At 48.8% G+C, this 25,891-nt stretch overlaps 1 protein-coding gene across 1 annotated transcript; it reads left to right on the top strand.

Annotated features, from left to right (window-relative positions):
* The first annotated feature begins 2,727 nt into the window (after positions 1–2,727).
* On the top strand, positions 2,728–23,154 carry LOC138800589 (uncharacterized). The gene is made up of 4 exons (XM_069982374.1): positions 2,728–3,321; positions 4,236–4,359; positions 15,930–15,997; positions 22,485–23,154. The coding sequence occupies exons 1-4, from the start codon at positions 3,003–3,005 to the stop codon at positions 22,862–22,864; spliced, it is 891 nt and encodes a 296-aa protein (XP_069838475.1). The 5' UTR covers positions 2,728–3,002; the 3' UTR covers positions 22,865–23,154.
* The last annotated feature ends 2,737 nt before the right edge of the window (positions 23,155–25,891 follow it).

Here is a 25,891-nt window from a genome sequence, read left to right as displayed (position 1 = left end):
CCAAGCTGCTAAGGCCCGCATCCCCTATACATACAATACTCAGAAAGTGAAAATTATGGATCCCGAGGGATCGCGGATACCTTGGCGGAATATTATAGTTCCCTGTATAATCTTGCCAAAGATCCCAACACTGTCCAACCCAGCCAAGCTGCAATAGAAGGGTTCCTAAAAGGTTTCTCTGCCTGCCTTATCAACTGACCAGTGTGAGAAAGTGTCCCAGCCTGTTACGCCGGAGGACGTTCTTCATATTATTAAGACATTGAAAGGTAATAAATCCCCAGGCCCGGATGGTCTATCAAATGAATACTTCAAAACCCACAGTACATTACTTGCCCCCTACTTAGCCGGACTATTTCATGCTATAATAACCACAGGCAATATTCCTCCAGAAATGCTCAAAGCATTAGTGGTCATACTCGCCAAGCCGGGAAAATCCCCTGACACAGCGGCGAATTTCCGACCGATTTCTCTCCTTAATAGAGACCTCAAAATATATTCAAAATTACTGGCACACAGATTAGTGGACCTAATCCCTCTTTTGGTCCACAAGGATCAAGCAGGCAGACATGCGATGGAACTAGGAGGTTTATCAATCTCATTGCAGCTGGGGAAAAAACACAAACACCTTCTCTGCTCCTTACACTGGATGACAGGGTCCACTGGGGGTACCTCTGCGCTGTACTTACTAAATTTGGTATTATTGGCCCAATACTGCAAGCCATTATGTCTCTTTATACATGCCCGTCTGCCCAAATTTATACATCTGGAACTCTGTCCTAATGGGACCAGGCAGGGCTGCCAACTTTCACCTATCATACTCAATTGAACCCCTAGCCCAAAGGATCAGAGAAGCCAAAGACATATCAGGGATCCAAATAGGTCATTCGGATCACCGCATAGGCCTTTTTGCGGTTGATGTTATTCTGTCCCTGACCAACTCTATAATGTCCCTGAAGTGCGCCACAGACATCCTGACGCAGTTTGGGGAAATCACTTATTATAAAGCTAATCCCTCCAAGTGACCACCACAGACCACCAGTGACCCGGAAGTACAGGCCGGCGGCGTACACTGAGGTCTGTGGTGCGCGCTCTGCTGGGGAATCCCCGGGACGTCCCCACAGAGCGCGTATAAGCCGGGGGGGAGACCGACACTGCCCCCAGCCCCACAGGCGTACTGACATCTAAGGACAGTACGCCTATGGGGCGGGAGGCAGTGCGGTGGGGAGCGGGACCTCCTAACTGCCCGGGACGGACCAGATCCGGGGCGGTTAGGAGGTCTGACCAGTGGTCCGGACAGCTGGCCGTCAGTGGTCCGCCAGTTGAGTACCCCTGCTCTAGAGAATTGATTCAGGGCATTAAATATCCTCCGTCTATGGTCATTGTTTTCCAATGACGATTGAGCTGGCGTTGTGTCCGGTCTGTGGATTGCCTTAATGTGGTGCACCACAAGGATTAAGAAATCCTGGATCGTGGTCACCTGATGTCTGATGGGGTTCACCTCAATGATGTGGGTACTGATATATGGAGCTTGGGGATTCAGGAGGGGATTGATAAGTTGCTGAAGGTGCGGCAGGACTCACAGGCATCATGCATGTTCGTTGTGGTGGTAGGGAGGTCTTGCAGGAGTTGTTCTGAGGGGGCGCCATTACAGGGACAGTGCTCCCCAACTTCTTACAGTCTATAATTGTGGAGGTATGGTGTGGGTTCCGCTGGGATGGGACCCGGGGAATGGAAGTGGACTGCCAGGTGACAGGTTTGTCAGCTCCCGAGTCGGCGCGGCTGGATGGTGCTCTGCCAGACCTCTCTAGATTTGACTTTAACTTCTTATTTAATGTTATTTATATCTTGTTATGTTGAAGCACTTTAATGAAGCCGCTGTTATTATTATTCCAACCTTCTATCAGTGTCCATTGAGTTTGTGAGGAAAGTGGGGGAGGTTGGTGGGGAGAAACAGGGGGGGGGGGCTATTAGGAAGGGGATAGGGTAAGCTGAACTCAGCAATACCATGGGTCTGTATAAAGATCCCTGGCCTTTGCAGTATGGCTCGGACTATAGTTCATGTGGGTTGGTTTCCAGTGATGCTTGTGTTTCTTACTCTTTGGATTACTCTTGGGCAGTTCTTACTGGTTCTGCTTCACCTGGTTTAGTGCCTTTGATTTGGGTTTTGTCTCTGGGTCCTAGTGCCTGTGTTGTTGTGTTAGTTTGTAGATTAGGACTAGTAGGGATATTTTCAGGGACAGTCAGGGTCAGTAGTGTTTTAGGTTCAGTCTTCAGGAATAGATCTGGGGTAGGACTTATGGACAGTTAGTTGGCGAAGGTTTATTCTGCTTCAGATCTGAACCTTCTTTATTGGTGCCATCATGACTGTGCCTGCTGCCTATTGATGAGTTATTATTCTTAGTATTTGCTATGTGCTTACATTATTACATTATTGGCTGTGTGGCATACAATCCTACTGGGGGTATCTGGGCATTGGGGACCAGGAGAGGCGGATGTTATAGGTGAAGTCCAGTCCTACCGCCATGGGACCGCGCCGTGTCAGTACAGATGACAAGGCTGCAGTGTGCTCTGTATAAGCTGTACTACCTGGGTATACTGGCCACATTGTACCATATGTATGGAATTATGTTTGATAGGAGGGCAGGAGATCTGTACTTGTTATGTTTCTGCATTCACACTGCCACCTTCTGACCGGCCATGGTTGCAACTTCAGATAGGAAGAAATCTCTTTCACTTTTACTTTTGAACCAATATACACAGAAACAGCTCCACTATATACAGAGCCAGCTCCACTATATACATTATATACAGGACCAGCTCCACTATATACATTATATTCAGGACCAGCTCCACTATATACAGGACCAGCTCCACTATATACATTATATACAGGACCAGCTCCACTATATACATTATATACAGGACCAGCTCCACTATATACATTATATACAGGACCAGCTCCACTATATACAGGACCAGCTCCACTATACACAGGACCAGCTATGGAGTCCCGAGCTATGAGGGATTATATCAGGGACTTCAGCCTGGATAGCTGCGCCCATGGGAATCAGGGATACTCCCGGGTTCTCCTCCAGCTCTTCGGTTTCACCGGTCATGGGAAATCGTCCTTCATCAACTCCTGTAAGTACGTGGTGGATGATGAACCATACGTGGCCCATGCTAAGGTGGCCGAGTATAAAAAGAAACCCGAGACCATGATAAGAAACGCGTACAAGCTGACCGAGACCATCACCCTGGTGGACAACCGAGGATTTAGGATAATGGACAAATATGAGTTCGGAGAAATCTACCTTCAGCTGGGTGAGTGCAGGAGGATGAGTACTTCCTTATTTACTAGGAGCCAAACTGACTGCTGTATCTAAGCTTATGTGTGATACTGACTGCTGTATCTAAGCTTATGTGTGATACTGACTGCTGTATCTGAACTTATGTGTGATACTGACTGCTGTATCTAAGCTTATGTGTGATACTTACTGCTGTATCTGAACTTATGTGTGATACTGACTGCTGTATCTAAGCTTACCATGTGCCATACTGTCTGTTCATGTTCTGTATCTATAGTCTTATCATGTGTGATGTATATAGTCCTATCATGTGTGATGCTGTATATAGTCCTATCATGTGTGATGCTGTATATAGTCCTATCATGTGTGATGTATATAGTCCTATCATGTGTGATGTATATAGTCCTATCATGTGTGATGTATATAGACCTATCATGTGTGATGTATATAGTCCTATCATGTGTGATGTATATAGACCTATCATGTGTGATGCTGTATATAGTCCTATCATGTGTGATGTATATAGTCCTATCATGTGTGATGCTGTATATAGTCCTATCATGTGTGATGCTGTATATAGTCCTATCATGTGTGATGCTGTATATAGTCCTATCATGTGTGATCTATATAGTCCTATCATGTGTGATGTATATAGTCCTATCATGTGTGATGCTGTATATAGTCCTATCATGTGTGATGCTGTATATAGTCCTATCATGTGTGATGCTGTATATAGTCCTATCATGTGTGATGTATGTAGACCTATCATGTGTGATGCTGTATATAGTCCTATCATGTGTGATGCTGTATATAGTCCTATCATGTGTGATGCTGGCTGCTGTATCTAGTCTATGTTAGGTGATGTATAGTCCAAGAACGGCTCAGGACTACACCTCCCATCATGTAATGTTACTGAATTTCTCTGCACAGGGAACTTCCTTCCACTGGGTAGAGAAGTAAAATGGCAGGAGAATTTCGGAGACATGCTGAAGCTGCTGGAGTCTGAGAGGTGCGACCAGTCATCAGACTTCATCGTCCCTGTTCTCGTCTACAGGTAACCCTGTGTAGCTTGGCGTACAATACTCTCTATACTCATATAGGATCCTGTAAGTACGTGACACTGATCCAGCCCCAACTCCAAACATGTCAGGACGCCATGTCACATGTAAATGACAGCACAATGCGATGCTCTGCAGACCTCAGCAGGTCGTATGGGATTCACCATAGAAAACAGAGCAGAGACATTGTACCAGATCCTCAACAAACGCACAGTGTGTTACCTACCTGGCCCTCGAGTTCGTGGCATTGCGGATTGGGTTAACAGTGTGGCGACGCTGGGTGGTCCTGTTATGTTGGTATTGTGGCAGTGGCGAGCGGTCACTGGTTAGGTAGTATGCTGTGACTCCATTGCTATGGTGGTCAGTTGGTAGAGTATAGCTCAGCCCGATGTACTGTTGTGATGCCAGTGCCGGTTGGGCACACAGGTAGGGAGGAACACCTGCTTTTATTTTGGTGAGGCTGGCTATACCCTTTCCCCTGTGGTCAGTGACCTGCCGGGTTGTGATGGGTCCATTGGGTACTTATCACGGTGGTCCGGAGTAGAGTTATGACCCACCCAGACTGTCGGTACCGCCACCCACAAAAAGGGAAGGACGGTGTAACTGCTATGTAGGTGCTTGAGCAATAACCACTTATAATTAAAAAAAAAATCCCGTTATAATAAAAAAAATCTTTTTTACTAAAGAAACACTTTAGTACACCAGCTGACAATAGACTTCTGACTTGACTGGACAAGATCTGTGCTGAGAGCTTTAGAGGTAGAAGAGCAGTGCTGGCTTGGTTGTGTACTGAGAAATAGTGAGAATTCAGAGTAGTGGAGTCCCAATCCAATGTAGTACTGTGCTCTTTAGAAGAAGAAGAAGAAATAAGAAAACTTGAGAGTATTTGAGAGTGGAAGAATTCTTGTGCCCGTGTTTCGACCTCTGTCATGATACTACTTGTTACCCTGCAGTGTTGGGGGACCCGTCCTAACAAGGTGACATAAGCCCCAGTCATTGTTCCCTGAGTTGAGCAGGGTGGCCAAAATTACCTGGTTACAACCGCGCTGTGAGATAGAGTACGTAGGCTTCTAGCAACTTTGCTCTATCTGGATCAGTTCCTCTTGCTTTAGGATACTGTCCTGCACCTTTAGAGACGTTCAACTGCATTGGTTGGGGTTATCCCTGACTTGTCCTCTCGGTTGTCGTTTAGCACTGCATAGTTAGGATAAATTTTGCTTGAAAGTAAAGAGTCTCTGTGTTTCACATGTACCTACACTACATCTGGTCTGTCCCGGAGGAGGAACCTGGCAGTGCCATTCTCCAGGCTAAACTCTTTAGGAGACTCTGGTCTGTATTTCTTGCCTCTACGAGAACCAGAGAAGGCCTCACTAGTGTGGGTCTACACTTCCTCTCCTCATGTGACAACTTCTTACAGGGGGTGTAACGACTCCTGTGAGTGGTGGAGAAGAGAGTGCAAAAGAAGGGAGAATAGAGATGGGTGAAGAAGGAGAAGAGCTCTCATTGGTGCACAGATCACAAACAAACAATAAGCCTTTACTTACTACAGCTGTGCAATATACAAGTACAAATATACATAGTAGCCACATGTAGTGGCAAAACTTACACATGACTTCATTACCATTTTACGTAGAGTAAAGGCTTTTGCGAGGGGTGTTCAAAGTAGCAACAGCCATGGAGAGACACCACAACAGATTACTGGGAGGGGCTGGCAATGACCCAGCAGTCATGGTGCACATTGGCACCAATGATAAAGTTACTGGTAGTTTTAGGGTCCGTAAAAACGATTTCAGGGACTTAGGCAGGAAGCTTAAGACTAGGACTTCCAAGGTGATATTTTTTAAAATATTACCTGTACCACGAGCCACACCTGAGAGACAGCTGGAGATTAGGGAGGTAAGTAAGTAGCTCAAGAGCTGGTGTAGGATAGAGGGGTTTGGGATCATGGAGAACTGGGCCGACTTCTCTGTTGGTTACCGACTCTACGGTAGGGACGGGCTGCAACGGGGAGGGTGCAGCCGTGCTGGGGGAGAAGATGGCTAAGAGGTTGGAGAAGACCAGGGGAGGGGGGGAAACTACAATACAGTAAGTGAAGACAGAGTAGATGGAGAACTGGGCCTAGATTATGGAACTGGGGGTGGAGCGGCGGGAGGGGATAGAACAGTCACTAGTGACAAGAGGAAAGGGAATATAGACAAACATAATAAATGTATGTATACTAATGCTCGAAGCCTCACTAATAAAGCTGAGGAATAAGAACTCATAATGGTGGAAGAGAAATATGATATAGTGGGGATAAGCGAGACCTGGCTGGACCAGAGCTATGACTGGGCGGTTAATATCCAGGGTTATAGTCTATTCAGAAATGACCGCAAAAATAAGAAAGGGGGAGGGGTCTGTCTATATGTTAAATCCTGCCTTAAGCCCATTCTGTGGGAGGATATAAGTGATGATAATGTGGAGTCTCTGCGTAGAAATAAGGGGACAAAAAATAATAAAATTCTTATAGGAGTGAGTTATAAATCTCCAAGTATAGTGGAAGAGTCAGAAAATCTTCTTATAAGACAAATAGAGGACCCCGGGGACATAGACTGGGGGGACACTGCCCTGAGATATAAGAGAGGACCCCGGGGACATAGACTGGTAAACTGCCCTGAGATATAAGAGAGGACCCCGGGGACATAGACTGGGAAGACACTGATATAAGAGAGGACCCCGGGGACATAGACTGGGAAGACACTGATATAAGAGAGGACCCCGGGGACATAGACTGGGGGGACACTGCCCTGAGATATAAGAGAGGACCCCGAGGACATAGACTGGGGGGACACTGCCCTGAGATATAAGAGAGGACCCCGGGGACATAGACTGGGGGGACACTGCCCTGAGATATAAGAGAGGACCCCGGGGACATAGACTGGGGGGACACTGCCCTGAGATATAAGAGAGGACCCCGGGGACATAGACTGGGGGGACACTGCCCTGAGATATAAGAGAGGACCCCGGGGACATAGACTGGGGGGACACTGCCCTAAGATATAAGAGAGGACCCCGGGGACATAGACTGGGGGGACACTGCCCTGAGATATAAGAGAGGACCCCGGGGACATAGACTGGGGGGACACTGCCCTGAGATATAAGAGAGGACCCCGGGGACATAGACTGGGGGGACACTGCCCTGAGATATAAGAGAGGACCCCGAGGACATAGACTGGGGGGACACTGCCCTGAGATATAAGAGAGGACCCCGGGGACATAGACTGGGGGGACACTGCCCTGAGATATAAGAGAGGACCCCGGGGACATAGACTGGGGGGACACTGCCCTGAGATATAAGAGAGGACCCCGGGGACATAGACTGGGGGGACACTGCCCTGAGATATAAGAGAGGACCCCGGGGACATAGACTGGGGGGACACTGCCCTGAGGTATAAGAGAGGACCCCGGGGACATAGACTGGGACACTGCCCTGAGATATAAGAGAGGACCCCGGGGACATAGACTGGGACACTGCCCTGAGATATAAGAGAGGACCCCGGGGACATAGACTGGGGGGACACTGCCCTGAGATATAAGGGAGGACCCCGGGGACATAGACTGGGACACTGCCCTGAGATATAAGAGAGGACCCCGGGGACATAGACTGGGGGGGGCACTGCCCTGAGATATAAGAGAGGACCCCGGGGACATAGACTGGGGGGACACTGCCCTGAGATATAAGAGAGGACCCCGGGGACATAGACTGGGGGGACACTGCCCTGAGATATAAGAGAGGACCCCGGGGACATAGACTGGGGGGACACTGCTCTGAGATATAACAGAGGACCCCGGGGACATAGACTGGGGGGACACTGCCCTGAGATATAAGAGAGGACCCCGGGGACATAGACTGGGGGGACACTGCCCTGAGATATAAGAGAGGACCCCGGGGACATAGACTGGGGGGACACTGCCCTGAGATATAAGAGAGGACCCCGGGGACATAGACTGGGACACTGCCCTGAGATATAAGAGAGGACCCCGGGGACATAGACTGGGGGGACACTGCCCTGAGATATAACAGAGGACCCCGGGGACATAGACTGGGGGGACACTGCCCTGAGATATAAGAGAGGACCCCGGGGACATAGACTGGGACACTGCCCTGAGATATAAGAGAGAGGACCCCGGGGACATAGACTGGGGGGACACTGCCCTGAGATATAAGAGAGGACCCCGGGGACATAGACTGGGACACTGCCCTGAGATATAAGAGAGGACCCCGGGGACATAGACACTGCCCTGAGATATAAGAGAGGACCCCGGGGACATAGACTGGGGGGACACTGCCCTGAGATATAAGAGAGGACCCCGGGGACATAGACTGGGGGGACACTGCCCTGAGATATAAGAGAGGACCCCGGGGACACAGACTGGGGGGACACTGCCCTGAGATATAAGAGAGGACCCCGGGGACATAGACTGGGGGGACACTGCCCTGAGATATAAGAGAGGACCCCGGGGACATAGACTGGGACACTGCCCTGAGATATAAGAGAGGACCCCGGGGACATAGACTGGGAGGACACTGCCCTGAGATATAAGAGAGGACCCCGGGGACATAGACACTGCCCTGAGATATAAGAGAGGACCCCGGGGACATAGACTGGGGGGACACTGCCCTGAGATATAAGAGAGGACCCCGGGGACATAGACTGGGGGGACACTGCCCTGAGATATAAGAGAGGACCCCGGGGACATAGACTGGGACACTGCCCTGAGATATAAGAGAGGACCCCGGAGACATAGACTGGGGGGACACTGCCCTGAGATATAAGAGAGGACCCCGGGGACATAGACTGGGGGGACACTGCTCTGAGATATAAGAGAGGACCCCGGGGACATAGACTGGGGGGACACTGCTCTGAGATATAACAGAGGACCCCGGGGACATAGACTGGGGGGACACTGCTCTGAGATATAAGAGAGGACCCCGGGGACATAGACTGGGACACTGCCCTGAGATATAAGAGAGAGGACCCCGGGGACATAGACACTGCCCTGAGATATAAGAGAGGACCCCGGGGACATAGACTGGGGGGACACTGCCCTGAGATATAAGAGAGGACCCCGGGGACATAGACTGGGGGGACACTGCCCTGAGATATAAGAGAGGACCCCGGGGACATAGACTGGGGGGACACTGCTCTGAGATATAACAGAGGACCCCGGGGACATAGACTGGGGGGACACTGCCCTGAGATATAAGAGAGGACCCCGGGGACATAGACTGGGACACTGCCCTGAGATATAAGAGAGGACCCCGGGGACATAGACTGGGACACTGCCCTGAGATATAAGAGAGGACCCCGGGGACATAGACTGGGAGGACACTGCCCTGAGATATAAGAGAGGACCCCGGGGACATAGACACTGCCCTGAGATATAAGAGAGGACCCCGGGGACATAGACTGGGGGGACACTGCCCTGAGATATAAGAGAGGACCCCGGGGACATAGACTGGGGGGACACTGCCCTGAGATATAAGAGAGGACCCCGGGGACATAGACTGGGGGGACACTGCCCTGAGATATAAGAGAGGACCCCGGGGACATAGACTGGGGGGACACTGCCCTGAGATATAAGAGAGGACCCCGGGGACCTAGACTGGGGGGACACTGCCCTGAGATATAAGAGAGGACCCTGGGGACATAGACTGGGGGGACACTGCCCTGAGATATAAGAGAGGACCCCGGGGACATAGACTGGGACACTGCCCTGAGATATAAGGGAGGACCCCGGGGACATAGACTGGGGGGACACTGCTCTGAGATATAACAGAGGACCCCGGGGACATAGACTGGGGGGACACTGCCCCCCAGAAGGATGAATGGGTAGTAGTATGATGATGGAGGGGCAGGAAAATGTATTGTTCTTTGTGTACTGGATTTGGTCAGTAACAGTTTGATGGTATGTTGATACAGTATGGTGATTGATACAACAGTTGTAGGCACTACAACTCCCAGCATTTACTGATAGTCTGCATCCCTCAGGATATGCTGGGAGTTGTAGTACATATGAGCTGCCACTGTAGAGACATTTAGTGCTGGACCTTTTGGGCTGATGGTTTTAACAGATTACGGCCCCCAGAAGCTTCTGCACAACAATCAATTATTAAAGGTTTGTTCCCTCTGAAACTACAACTCCCAACATACCCATCATTAAAGCTTCATGAGTGTAGGGTATTCTGAGAGTTATAGTTCGACTGAAAACATGTCATTCACAAGGGAGTTGTTGCAGATCCAGATGAATCCAGGATAGGGCCGGGTCAGTATGTCGCTTTTTCTTTGGTGGGCCCCAAGGATCATTTCCTCTGGTGGGCCCCAGGTATCCCAGTCCGACACTGGGAGAGGCAGAGGCAAAGTGAGGGGAAAGGTGGATTAGTCGGGCGGTAGAGTTAAGGATAGACTGGAGGGGAGCAAGGGAGTTAGCTGGAGGCCAGAGAGGAGGATGTTACAGGAGTCCAAGCGGGAGATAATGAGAGCATGGACCAGCAGTGTGGTGGAGTCAGGGGTGAGGAAAGAGCGGATTCTGCAAATGTTTTTGAGGTGAATGTGTCAGGGCCTGAATATGTGGTTTAAAAGACAGGAAAGAATCAAAGGTGACGCCAAGGCAGCGGACTTGGGGGACAGGGGACAGAGTGCAGCCATTGATAGTGGTTGTCAGATTAGACGGCGGGGTGGAGCGAGATGGGGGGGAAATGATAAGTTCTGTTTTGTCCATGTTGAGTTTTAGAAAGCGGGAGGAGAAGAAGGAAGATATGGTCAATGACACTCTGGAATCCTAGATAGCAAAGAGGTGACATCCGGACCAGAGAGGTAGATCTGAGTGTCATCGGCGTAGAGGTGGTACCTGAAGCCATTGGGCTCTATGATATGTCCCAGGCCAGAAGTATAGATGGAGAAGAGAAGAGGCCTAAGTACAGAGCCTTGGGGAACACCAACAGTAAGGGGACGAGGAGAGGAGGTGGTGTGGGAGCGAGGAGAGGAGGTGGTGTGGGAGCGAGGAGAGGAGGTGGTGTGGGAGCGAGGAGAGGAGATGGTGTGGGAGCGAGGAGAGGAGGTGGTGTGGGAGCGAGGAGAGGAGGTGGTGTGGGAATGAGGAGAGGAGGTGGTGTGGGAGCGAGGAGAGGAGGTGGTGTGGGAGCGAGGAGGTGGTGTGGGAGCAAGGAGGTGGTGTGCGAGGAGGAGAGGAGGTGGTGTGGGAGCGACGAGAGGAGGTGGTGTGGGAATGAGGAGAGGAGGTGGTGTGGGAGGAGGAGAGGAGGTGGTGTGGGAGCGAGGAGAGGAGGTGGTGTGGGAGCGAGGAGAGGAGGTGGTGTGGAAGCGAGGAGAGGAGGTGGTGTGGGAGCGAGGAGAGGAGGTGGTGTGGGAGGAGGAGAGGAGGTGGTGTGGGAGCGAGGAGAGGAGGTGGTGTGAGAGGAGGAGAGGAGGTGGTGTGGGAATGAGGAGAGGAGGTGGTGTGGGAGCGAGGAGAGGAGGTGGTGTGGGAGCGAGGAGAGGAGGTGGTGTGGGAATGAGGAGAGGAGGTGGTGTGGGAGCGAGGAGAGGAGGTGGTGTGGGAGCGAGGAGGTGGTGTGGGAGCAAGGAGGTGGTGTGCGAGGAGGAGAGGAGGTGGTGTGGGAGCGAGGAGAGGAGGTGGTGTGGGAGCGAGGAGAGGAGGTGGTGTGGGAATGAGGAGAGGAGGTGGTGTGGGAGCGAGGAGAGGAGGTGGTGTGGGAGCGAGGAGGTGGTGTGGGAGGAGGAGAGGAGGTGGTGTGGGAGTGAGGAGAGGAGGTGGTGTGAGAGGAGGAGAGGAGGTGGTGTGGGAGCGAGGAGAGGAGGTGGTGTGGGAGCGAGGAGAGGAGGTGGTGTGGGAATGAGGAGAGGAGGTGGTGTGGGAATGAGGAGAGGAGGTGGTGTGGGGGGACGAGGAGAGGAGGTGGTGTGGGAGAGAGGAAAGGAGGTGGTGTGGGAGCGAGGAGAGGAGGTGGTGTGGGAGCGAGGAGGTGGTGTGGGAGGAGGAGAGGAGGTGGTGTGGGAGTGAGGAGAGGAGGTGGTGTGGGAGGAGGAGAGGAGGTGGTGTGGGAGCGAGGAGAGGAGGTGGTGTGGGAGCGAGGAGAGGAGGTGCTGTGGGAATGAGGAGAGGAGGTGCTGTGGGAGCGAGGAGAGGAGGTGGTGTGGGAGCAAGGAGAGGAGTTGGTGTGGGAACGAGGAGAGGAGGTGGTGTGGGAGCGAGGAGAGGAGGTGGTGTGGAAGCAAGGAGAGGAGGTGGTGTGGGAGCGAGGAGAGGAGGTGGTGTGGGAGCGAGGAGAGGAGGTGGTGTGGGAGCGAGGAGAGGAGGTGGTGTGAGAGGAGGAGAGGAGGTGGTGTGGGAGCGAGGAGAGGAGGTGGTGTGGGAGCGAGGAGAGGAGGTGGTGTGGGAATGAGGAGAGGAGGTGGTGTGGGAATGAGGAGAGGAGGTGGTGTGGGGGGACGAGGAGAGGAGGTGGTGTGGGAGAGAGGAAAGGAGGTGGTGTGGGAGCGAGGAGAGGAGGTGGTGTGGGAGCGAGGAGGTGGTGTGGGAGGAGGAGAGGAGGTGGTGTGGGAGTGAGGAGAGGAGGTGGTGTGGGAGGAGGAGAGGAGGTGGTGTGGGAGCGAGGAGAGGAGGTGGTGTGGGAGCGAGGAGAGGAGGTGGTGTGGGAATGAGGAGAGGAGGTGCTGTGGGAGCGAGGAGAGGAGGTGGTGTGGGAGCAAGGAGAGGAGTTGGTGTGGGAACGAGGAGAGGAGGTGGTGTGGGAGCGAGGAGAGGAGGTGGTGTGGAAGCAAGGAGAGGAGGTGGTGTGGGAGCGAGGAGAGGAGGTGGTGTGGGAGCGAGGAGAGGAGGTGGTGTGGGAATGAGGAGAGGAGGTGGTGTGGGAGGAGGAGAGGAGGTGGTGTGGGAATGAGGAGAGGAGGTGGTGTGGGAGGAGGAGAGGAGGTGGTGTGGGAGTGAGGAGAGGAGGTGGTGGGGGAGCGAGGAGAGGAGATGGTGGGGAAGCGAGGAAAGGAGTTGGTGTGGGAGCGAGGAGAGGAGGTGGTGTGGGAGTGAGGAGAGGAGGTGGTGGGGGAGTGGGAGACACTAAAAGTGCGGTTGGAGAGGTGAGAGGAGATCCAGGAGAGGGCTGAGCAAGTGACACCAAGGGATGAAAGAATTTGTAAGAGGAGAGAATGGTCGACTGTGTGGAAGGCAGAAGATAAGTCAAGGAGAAGGAGCACAGAATATTGGCGCGAGGTTTTGGCAGTCAGCAGGTCATTGACCACTTTTGGTGAGGGCAGCTTCTGTGGAGCGGTGGGGCGGAAGCCGGATTGCAGGGAGTCAAAAAGTGAGTTGGATGAAAAGTGGGAGGATGGTTCATGGTAGACATGGTGTTCTAGGAGTTTTCAGGCGAAGGGGAGAAGCGAGATGGGGCGGTAGCTGGATAAGAAAGTAGGGTCAAGGGATGGGTGTGTAAGGACGGGTGTGATGGTTGCATGTTTATATGGAGATGGGAAGATGCCAGAAGTTAGTGATAGATTGAAGAGATGGGTAAGTGCTGGGACAAGTGCTGAGGAGAGGTTGGGGATAAGGTGGGATGGAATAGGGTCAAGTGCGCAGGTGGTGAGGTGCGATGTGGAGAGTAGTTTGGAGAGATGTTCTTCTGTGATGGTGGAGAGGTGAGTTAGTGGGGACGGGCAGTAGACAGGCATTAGGGGGGGCTGAGGGGGCTGGGAGGTGAAGCTTACTCTGATGTCATCGATTTTCTGCTTGAAGAAAGTGGCAAAGTCCTCAGCAGAAATAGGAGATGTGGGGGGGGGGGCAGTGGGGGGCGGAGAAGAGAGTTGAAGGTGTTGAACAGTTGCCTAGGATTGTGAGATAAGGAGGATATGAGGGAAGTGAAGTAGTCCTGTTTAGCAGAGCTGAGGGCAGATTTGAAGTCATGAAGTGCTCTCCTGTATGTCTGAGCGGGACTTCTTCCAGCGCCGCTCTGCAGCTCTTGACACTCGCTAGTTGTTTGGTTATGTGGGTGTGCCTGGGCTGTCTGCTGATGGGTCATGTTCTCTTTTCTGTACGGGGGGCAACAGAGTCAAGAGCGGAGGTTTTTCTGGGTGTTTTTCCAGAGCGCGCTTCATAGCAGGTGGGGGCCGGCTGCAGCGTGACATTGACTCTTGTCTCTTACCGATCGGGGACCCCCGCAGTGTGACTGTGGGGGTCCCGATCGTAAAAATGGACCGCCGGAGGTCTCTCATCTGCCTCCGTGTGGTCCGATCAGCGATCTTCTCAATGAGCAGAGCGCCTATCACACTGATCAATGCTATGCCTATGGCATAGCAATGATCAGTGTAGAAATCTAACTAATGTATGTACAAGTCCCCCAAAGGGAATTCAAATGTGTAAAAAAAAAAAACTGTTAAAATCACTAATACACTACCCCAAAGCCCCTCCCCCGATAAAAGCTAAAATCACCCCCTTTCCCATTATATAAATAAAACATATAAAAATAAATAAACATATAATTGTCTGATCTAATAAAATATAACAAGCGTCATTGCGGTGCGAACGGTGAACACGAAAAGAGGGAAAAAAGTGCGCGGATTACCGATTTTATGTTACATTATTTATAAAATATTTTTATAAAAAGTGATCAAAACGTCCGATCTTCACAAATATGATATTATTAAAAAGTAGAGATCATGGCGGAAAAAATGACACCCCATACAGCCCCATAGGTGAAATAATAAAACCGTTATAAGCGTTATAATAGGACCATTACAAGCAAGCCCCCACATGGCCGTGTAGATAGAAAACTGACAGTGCTGGAGCTCTTAGAAGGGGGGAGGGAAAAAGGAAAACTCTAAGATCAAAATTTGCGCGGTCCACTGGGTCATTTTGGGCCTGGTTCTCAAAGGGTTAATGGCCCCATTGATAAAACAGCAATGCTTCCTGCGGCCTGGCCATGCGATTTGTTGGGCCCGTATAGGCGCCGCAGTCTCCCTGTACAGTCCCATATCAGGCCGTATAAAATGACCCTTACTGATCACTCACAATACTGAGAAGGGTGATAGCATGCAGGTGGGGCACCCATTGGCCGGCACAGATCCCTCCCAGAAACATGTGTGAGACGTGATTGAGGCCGTGCTGACACTCTGCTCCCTCAGGTGGAGGTTCAGGCTTCGTTTTGCAGGTGGCCATGTTTCTGCAGTATTTTTGGCCCCTTTCGGTCGCCTTTTTTGCCTGTATTTGTAGCCATTTTGGGGCCATAGAGATACTAAAGCCCAACAAGCATCGACTTTACCTCAGGATGTATTTGAGACCATTTACAGCCAATAATATTCTGATGAGTAACCGGACGTAAAACCAAACCCATTGGGAGAATTACGGCCAGTTTTGGGGCCATTTTCTGGGGTTACGACTAGAAGACAATGAATTGGACATTCACTTACTTGATGTTTGTTATTAGAGGAACAATCTGTAAAATAACCGGATGAAACGTAAGCAGAACAAGGTACGGTCCCGGTACTTACGACCATCTTCATCTGTTTTCTTGCAGTGCTGACTATCCCGTTACCGACAAGAACTACATGAAAGACATTATTATGGCTGCGAGAGATATAACAGGTAATGTCCTCTGGGGGGTCTCATAACCTGCCGGGCTGTGAGAGGGTCACTTGGGTGCTTATCACGGTGGTCCGGAGTGGAGTTGTGACCCACCCGGACCATTGGTACCGCCAACCACAGAAAGGGGAGATGACCCAAGGATGTGGTATCTGCTGTGTAGGTGCCGGAATAATAATCACTGCCTCCTGTTACCATAAATAAATCTTCATACTGTGAGAATACTTTATACAATAGCTGATAGCGAACTGTACACACAACAGAATGGAGTCTGCGCCGAGGGCCTCTAGGGTAGAAGAGCTGAAAATAGTAGAGAGGAGTTTGTTCTGAGAGTCCGGAGTTATAGAGAGGAGCAGGGGCGTAACTAGAAATGGCTGGGCCCCATAGCAAACTTGGATAACACCGCTATACCAGACCTGACCAATACCGCCATACTGTGACTGTATAACACTGCCACACCAGACCTGACCAACACCACCGTACTGTGACTGGATAACACCGTCATACCAGACCTGACCAATACCGCCATACTGTGACTGGATAACACTGCTATACCAGACTTGACCAATACTACCATACTGTGACTGGATAACACCGCTATACCAGACCTGACCAATACCACCATACTGTGACTGGATAACACTGCTATACCAGACCTAACCAATACCACCATACTGTGACTGTATAACACCGACATACCAGACCTGACCAATACCGACACACTGTGACTGAATAACACTGTCATACCAGACCTGGCCAATACCACCATACTGTGACTGGATAACACCGCTATACCAGACCTGACCAATACCGCCATACTGTGACTGGATAACACCACTATACCAGACCTGACCAATACCACCATACTGTGACTGGATAACACCGCCATACCAGACCTGACCAATACCGACACACTGTGACTGAATAACACTGTCATACCAGACCTGGCCAATACCACCACACTGTGACTGGATAACACCGCTATACCAGACCTGACCAATACCACCATACTGTGACTGGATAACACCGCTATACCAGACCTGACCAATACCGCCATACTGTGACTGGATAACACCGCCAGACCTGACCAATACCGCCATACTGTGACTGGATAACACCACTATACCAGACCTGACCAATACCGCCATACTGTGACTGGATAACACCACTATACCAGACCTGACCAATACCACCATACTGTGACTGGATAACACTGCTATACCAGACCTGATCAATACCGCCATACTGTGACTGGATAACACCGCTATACCAGACCTGACCAATACTACCACACTGTGACTGGATAACACCGCCAGACCTGACCAATACCGCCATACTGTGACTGGATAACACCGCTATACCAGACCTGACCAATACTACCATACTGTGACTGGATAACACTGCCAGACCTGACCAATACCACCATACTGTGACTGGGTAACACTCCCATACTAGACCTGACCAATACCACCATACTGTGACTGGATAACACCGCTATACCAGACCTGACCAATACTACCATACTGTGACTGGATAACACCGCCATACCAGACCTGACCAATACCGCCATACTGTGACTGGATAACACTATACCAGAACTGACCAATACCGCCACACTGTGACTGGATAACACTGCCATACCAGACCTGACCAATACTGCCACACTGTGTCTGGATAACACTATACCAGAACTGACCAATACCGCCATACTGTGACTGGATAACATTGCTATACCAGACCTGATACCACCATATTGTGACTTAATATCATTATCATAACAGACCGGCCTGCCTACCTAACAGCCTGCTACTGCAGATACTGTATATATCTCCAGTATGGCTATATATATATACACACACACACACACACACTGTCTGGTACTGCAGGTGTATATCTATTTATCTCCAGTCTGGCACTGTATGTGAAAACATATGTGTATATATATAATCTCCAGTCTACATAGTCAGTGTAGAACTCTACAGATCTGTCTTTGGGGGGAACAGACAGCAGACAAACCACATTGGGAGTTGTAGTCCTATCATGTCACATCTCCTGTGCAAATAAAAACCACACACACACACACACACCTCAGTGACCGTGTACACTTACCTGAGGAGGAGGCACCTGTCACTGTCTCTCCAAGGTCCGAGCGGAAGAGGGCCAGGGGTCAGAGGTCATGACAGGATGCTCCGTGCAGCAGCTGACAGGCCAGTCTCTCTCTCTCTCTCTGTACTCTTTGATGCCGCCCCCTGCTGGCGGGTGTTTTCCCTGCATTTACACAAACACCGTTCTCCCCTGGTTAGTTAGTGTCAGGACAAACGTCCTGAATAGCTAACCAGGGGACATCACACAGGCAGTCCGCATTGTCGGGCTTCTTGATGAGGCGGGACCCGTAGCAGCAGCTACTGCTGCAATGGCGGTAGTTCCGCCACTGGAGGGGTGTTTGTGCTAAGAGTCCCCACCTAGGGTAGAAGTGTGCTCTGCCGGAACTTTAGAAGAAGAAGAAGTAGAATACTGAAGACTTGAATGTAGAAATACCGCCTTTTGCCCTACAGTGTCGGGTGACCTGTCCTGTCCTATGAGGGTAACACAAGCCCCAGACCTTGTTACCTGAGAAGAGCAGAGTGACCACGTTTACTCTGCGAGATAGAGTACGTAGGCTTCTAGCAACTTTGTTCTACCTTAGGCTGCATTCACACGTTCAGTGATTTTCCCGGTCCGTGATTGTGGTCCGGCAGCTACCTCCGTGATCCGTGCAAAACAGTCCGTTTTGCATCCGTTTTGTATCCGTGTCCGTTTTTTTCACGGATCTGTCTTACAGCATTTTAAATGACATTGATTACATCACATCCGTGTTTTTCACGGATGAACACGGATGTCACATCCGTGTACATCCGTGAAAAACACGGATCTCATTGATTTCTATGGGGAATCCTTTCCGTGCATCTGTTCCGAGTAATGACATGTCCTATTTTTTAACGGAACGGATCACGGATCTGTGAAATCACGGAACGTCTGAATAGCCCAATAGAAAGCAATGGGCTGTAAAATTGTCCGTGCGCACGGATCCATGAGCACGGACAACTTCCCGGAACGTGTGAATGCAGCCTTAATCAGTTCTTCTTGTTATCAGGATACTGTCCTACACTCCCTTCTTCCTCCTGTAACGTATATAAAGGTTTCCATCATGTCCTCCCTTTCCCTTCTTCCTCCTGTAACATATATAAAGGTTTCCATCATGTCCTCCCTTTCCCTTCTTCCTCCTGTAACATATATAAAGGTTTCCATCATGTCCTCCCTTTCCCTTCTTCCTCCTGTAACATATATAAAGGTTTCCATCATGTCCTCCCTTTCCCTTCTTCCTCCTGTAACATATATAAAGGTTTCCATCATGTCCCCCCTTTCCCTTCTTCCTCCCATAACATATATAAAGGTTTCCAACATGTTCTCCTTTCCCTTCTTCCTCCTGTAACATATATAAAGGTTTCCATCATGTCCTCCCTTTCCCTTCTTCCTCCTGTAACATATATAAAGGTTTCCATCATGTCCTCCCTTTCCCTTCTTCCTCCTGTAACATATATAAAGGTTTCCATCATGTCCCCACTTTCCCTTCTTCCCCCTGTAACATATATAAAGGTTTCCATCATGTCCCTCCTTTCCCTTCTTCCTCCTGTAACATATATAAAGGTTTCCATCATGTCCTCCCTTTCCCTTCTTCCTCCTGTAACATATATAAAGGTTTCCATCATGTCCTCCCTTTCCCTTCTTCCTCCTGTTACATTTATAAAGGTTTCCATCATGTCCCCCCTTTCCCTTCTTCCTCCTATAACATATATAAAGGTTTCCATCATGTCCTCCCTTTCCCTTCTTCCTTCTGTAACATATATAAAGGTTTCCATCATGTCCTCCCTTTCCCTTCTTCCTCCTGTAACATATATAAAGGTTTCCATCATGTCCTCCCTTTCCCTTCTTCCTCCTGTTACATTTATAAAGGTTTCCATCATGTCCTCCCTTTCCCTTCTTCCTTCTGTAACATATATAAAGGTTTCCATCATGTCCTCCCTTTCCCTTCTTCCCCCTGTAACATATATAAAGGTTTCCATCATGTCCCCCCTTTCCCTTCTTCCTCCGGTAACATATATAAAGGTTTCCATCATGTCCCCCCTTTCCCTTCTTCCTCCTGTAACATATATAAAGGTTTCCATCATGTCCCTTATTTCCCTTCTTCCTCCTGTAACATATATAAAGGTTTCCATCCTGTCCTCCCTTTCCCTTCTTCCTCCTGTAACATATATAAAGGTTTCCATCATGTCCTCCCTTTCCCTTCTTCCTCCTGTAACATATATAAAGGTTTCCATCATGTCCCACCTTTCCCTTCTTCCTCCTGTAACATATATAAAGGTTTCCATCATGTCCCCACTTTCCCTTCTTCCTCCTGTAACATATATAAAGGTTTCAATAACATCCTGCGTCTATGAGCAGCAAAGACTAGAAGAATCTATAATGGAAGCTTTGGGGTTTTAAAGTTTTTCTTTTCTTCTTTTTTTCTTTTACCCCTGCATAATACATAGTTGCCAACATTGGAATTTTTTTTGTAGCGTTGACAACAAGGGGTGTTGCTTATTGTGGGTGTGATCTCGGTGAGTGTGGCCTATCGTGGGTGTGGTTTGCAGGGTGTGACTTTTATTTATTTATTTTTTTTTAATTTCCAGTTAGAATTTTACGGTTAGGACAACACAACAAAATTAGCATTACACACCCCAGTATCAGGTCCCCAGTATATTACACACCCCAGTATCAGGTCCCCAGTATATTACACACCCCAGTATCAGGTCCCCAGTATATTACACACCCCAGTATCAGGTCCCCAGTATATTACACACCCCAGTATCAGGTCCCCAGTATATTACACACCCCAGTATATTGCAGACCCCAGTATATTACACACCCCAGTATCACGTCCCCACTATATTACCCACCCCACTTTCAGGTCCCCACTATATTACACACCCCAGTATCAGGTCCCCACTATATTACACACCCCAGTATCAGGCCCTGAGTATATTACAGACCCCAGTATCAGATCCCCAGTATATTACACACCCCAGTATCAGGTCCCCACTATATTACACACCCCAGTATCAGATCCCAAGTATATTACACACTCTAGTATGAGGTCCCCAGTATATTATAAACCCCATTATTAGTTCCCCAGTATATTACACACCCCAGTATTAGGTCCCCAGTAAATTACACACTCCAGTGTCAGATCCCCAGTATATTAAACACCCCACTGTGGCCCAGAGATAGAACCCTACTGATTGTATATAGTGGTAGTTTGTGCCCAAATGATGCAGCTGCACCCCATATTATACTACTATCTCCTTCATCCTCCTGCCTCTCCATCATAATACTACTACCCCTTTCATCCTCCTGCCCCTCCATCATCATACTACCCCCTTCATCGTCATATTACTATCCCCTTCATCCTCCTGCACCTTTACCATAATACTACTACCTCCTTAATCCTCTGCCTCTTCATCATCATACTACTACCCCTTCATACTCCTGCCCCTCTCTCATCATATTACTACCCCATCATCCTCCCCATAATCATGGTACTACCACCTTCATCCTCCTGCACCTCCACCATCATATTATCCCCTTCATCCTCCTGCTCCTCCATCATCATACTACTACCACTTTCATCCTCCTGCACCTCCAATATCATACTACTACCCTTTCATACTCATACCACTACCCTCTTTATCCTCCTGCACCTTCATTATCATACCGTTCTACTTTCCCCTTCATTCTTCTGCCCCTCTGTCATCATATTACTACTCCTTCATCATCGTCCTGCCCTACATCATTATACTACTACCCCCTTCATCCTCCTGCACCTCCACCATTGTTCTATCCCCTTCATTCTCCTGCCCATCCTTCATCAAACTACTACCCCTTCCCCATTCTCCTGTCCCTTTATCATCATACCACTACCCCTTCATCATCCTCCAACTCCTCTATCATCATACTACTACCGCTTTCATTCTCCTGCCCCTCCATCATCATACCACTACCCCCTTCACCCTCCTGCCCATCCATTATCACACCACTACCCCCTTCATCCTTCTGTATATCCATCATCATATCACTACCCCCTTCACCCTCCTGCCCATCCATTATCACACCACTACCCCCTTCATCTGTATTTAAAACAAAAAAGCTATACTTTACTCACCTGTAAGGTTCCTCTAGTCCCCCAGCACTCCTTTCCCTGCTCTGAGTGACAATTTGGGACAGTCCCAAAACCGGGACTGTTGGTAACGATGCATAATATATATTGGTCTCTGTCCTTGTGTGTATTTCTTCTCTATCACATACAACCCAATAGTTGTTGTCCTGTATGATGAAGGTGTTGGGTGACTCCTCGTAGACCTGTATGGTAGAGACCATGGAGGTGATTTTATTTCTTTATCTTCTCTCCTAGGAGTCTTCCCGACTGTGGTTTTCACCCATGAGCTCAGTGAGCATCAGCCTAAGGTTTGGGAGAGCTTTAGGCAGATGGGAGTCAAGAACTCGTTCTCTTTGGAAAATTACACAGCGGAAGACACCAAGAAGACCCGGGGGAAACATGAGACCATCTTAAAGTGTCTTCAGGAGATCATCAAAGACGTGGAGTTCCGGATGCTGGAGGAACGTGATGCCATCGGTGAAAGAATTGACCGGAAAAAGCTCCTGCTGGAATACGCACATAAGAGAGAGATGGAGAAACAAAAGGAAGAAATGGAGAAACCACTGGGAAAGATAAAGAAGCAAGAAACAGAGAAACAAGAGAAACAAGAGAAGGGTGATTGCATCTTACTGTAGAGTCTGATGCCTGGTGGACAATGGGAGAAACGTCTATAGAGGGCAATGTAATCGTTGGTGATCAAGCCCCCAATATGCTCTTCTCAATGGTTTCCAATGGTAACCCCCATATTCACTATTACAGTATGGTTTCTACATTCTAACAACTAGCGTCCGTGATATCCATGACCCTTTTTTCTTTACACTGATTGATGTCCCAATATTCATAGCATGACATATTCTAGTATGTTTAATGGTGGGGTGGCAGCTGTCAATGTTAAGATACTGTTTTATAAATTCTATAAATTGGATCTTTTGTCGGAGATCGTTTTTTAAGTTTCGTTGTCTGCAGTGTGTCCGAAAACGTATTGCACTAGTAACATCTGCTCTCGTTCATAGACTTTCTATGGGAGAGTTGTAAATCTTCAGAGTCATCTCTTGTTGAGTTTTACACTGGTTTGTATCACTTGTTTGACTTGCATCGCGTTATGCACCGAAGACCAAATGGTGGACTTTTTTAGTAGATGAGTAGGACCAAGACCTCCGCCATCAAGGTAAGGGCTAAGAGCAGTGCTCCCCAACCTGTTGTAATGAACCTGTGTCTATTCATCTGGTCGGATCTGCTGCGGATCCGCGGTGATGCTGTACGTTTGAAGCCACCCTGAAGGGGTTATCCAGAAAAAACATGGCCACAGAAGTTTGGGAACCAAGACAGGTTCACTCTGGTGGTGCAAACACACTGGATCACACTATTATACAAGGATGAGAATTATTTTGATATAATGTTATTATTCTCATATTCTTCTTCTGATATAAATGACGGCTCAGACAGACGCAGAAATCAGACTCCAGATAACATAAGATTCCTGTGAGGAAAGTCCCCCGGTATACCGCCCCCTGTGTCTCTAGAACCGTCTATCCTAGGGCTGAGAAGGGAACCGGGGCCGGGCGCAGCCATTTTGGGTTGATTTCTAGAGCACATAACCTTTAGTCATTTAATCACTTGCCTTATTGATCTGTATATGTAAACTTCTTAAAGGGAATGTGTCGCCTAGATTTTACTGATCAAAGTCAGATGACTCAACATGTCCACATCTCGGTGACCTGTGGAGAGGTCATTCTACCTCTATCTACTGGTGTTACATGACGCTGTAATGCTGTAAAGATCACTTCACTGCAGCCTCCTCTTATCACCACAGACACAACAGGAAGTCTCAGCTTAGTTTTAGCCCCAGTGGTGAGAATAAGAACTGCAAGATATCAGATTTTATAATATCAGACAGTAAAATGGAAAGTAGAGGAAACATCACCAAAAATTCTTAAAAACTATGTTTAACATCTTCTGATGATGCATTCTCTTTAGATTTCAAAGACGTAAATTGTTAGTAAGGACGCCCCATGTTGGGCACTGTTCACACCTCTTTCCCCCTGCCTATTGGGGGTCCACTTTTGGGGGACTCACTTTTGTAATCTTCACTTTGTAACCGTCTTGTAAATACATTTTAATTGTTTTAATTCACCAAGAGTCAAGATCCTGTGTCAGAGAGTCATCCTTACCAGAGGAGACCACCTTTACCTAGGAGGATCAGCCTGAGAACACAAGATGCTGAAAGACGTCTCTAAGAAGCTGAGAACAACATCTTAGGACGTTCTCCATCCTCTCACATCACTACTGAGGTCACAGTGCTGGAGGCCACCATCCGAGAGGAGCTCACATGACATCTACATGAGGATCCACCACTGTACAGGAAGATCATCCCAAGATCGGGAGATGCTAAAAGACGTCTCTAAGAGACCAGAAATGAAGCATAGGACAGTAGTCCCTAAGATAAAGTCTACAGTGATGTGACACGTGGCTTTGTGGTCTGTATGTTCCCCTGTGGACACTTCTTTTGGCAATGGGGGTTTAGGAAGTCCATGATCCCCGGGTGGAGTAGAAAGTCCCGACCGACACAGATGAAACTTGAAGAACAAGATTCCACCTGACTGACGTTCTCTGTGCACTATAAATGGCATCTTAGCAGGTTACCGACGTCCGGATGGAGATGCAGTCCCCTTTAAGGTGTTCTGTAAGCAGCTGGACTGACAAAAGGTCTCAGTTATCAGGCTGGCTGTGGGGTTGATATTTGTGGCATAATTCCCCATTGTAGGAGATATACTAAAGACAGTGGTGAACATGGATTGTAAATCGCACGATTCCCTTTTATGGTACGTTTACACAGACAGATAATCTGCCAGATTTTTGAAGCCAAAGCCAGGAAGAGACTATATACAGGAAACAGGTCATAAAGGAAAGACATTAAGGAGATATGTCTCCTTTTTTCAAATCCATTCCTGGCTTTGGCTTCACTAATCTGTCAGATAAATCTGTCTGTGTAAAGGCTTCCTTAGGGCCCTATTCCACCGGACGATTATCGTTCAGATTATCGTTAAATCGTTCGAATCTGAACAATAATCGTTCGGTTGAAATGCAGTTAACGATTAACGACCGAATGAGAAATTGTTGATCGCTTTATAAGACCTGGACCTATTTTTATCGTTGCTCGTTTGCAAATCGTTCGCATTGAATAAGACATCGTTCGGTCGTTCGCAATAGATATGAACGCAATAGCGAATAAATAGCGAAGAAAAACGATCGCAATTACGATCATAAGTACCAATTATCGTTCCATGGAAATGAGTGAACGTTTTCAGGTCTTTCGCAATAGCAGTCGTTTGAGATCGTTAATCGTTAACGATTATGCAAACGATAATCGTCCGGTGGAATAGGGCCCTTAGTGTTTGCAGGAGAGTCCTTGTACAGATAAATCCCCTGTCCTGTCTGGACTCTTCTCCTTCTTGGGGCAGGAGGAGGATTTTAGAGGCTCTGGGGAATCTTGGGAGAAACACCTTAAAATTCTGCACAGATCCCTGATCTCTGAAATCAACCAGATCTGTTATGGTGAATGTAGCAACTAGGCCTGGACTTGGTTATCTGGAGCCGACTTGTCCTGGTTAGGTTGCTGGCAGCAGACAGGTCCTGGTTAGGTTGTTTGCAGCAGACAGGTC

This window comes from Dendropsophus ebraccatus, chromosome 9 (genome assembly GCF_027789765.1).
Source record: "Dendropsophus ebraccatus isolate aDenEbr1 chromosome 9, aDenEbr1.pat, whole genome shotgun sequence".
NCBI classification, from domain to species: Eukaryota; Metazoa; Chordata; class Amphibia; order Anura; family Hylidae; genus Dendropsophus; species Dendropsophus ebraccatus.
The sequence above is the reverse complement of the archived record's forward strand: the minus strand, read 5'-3'. Positions and strand labels throughout refer to the sequence as shown.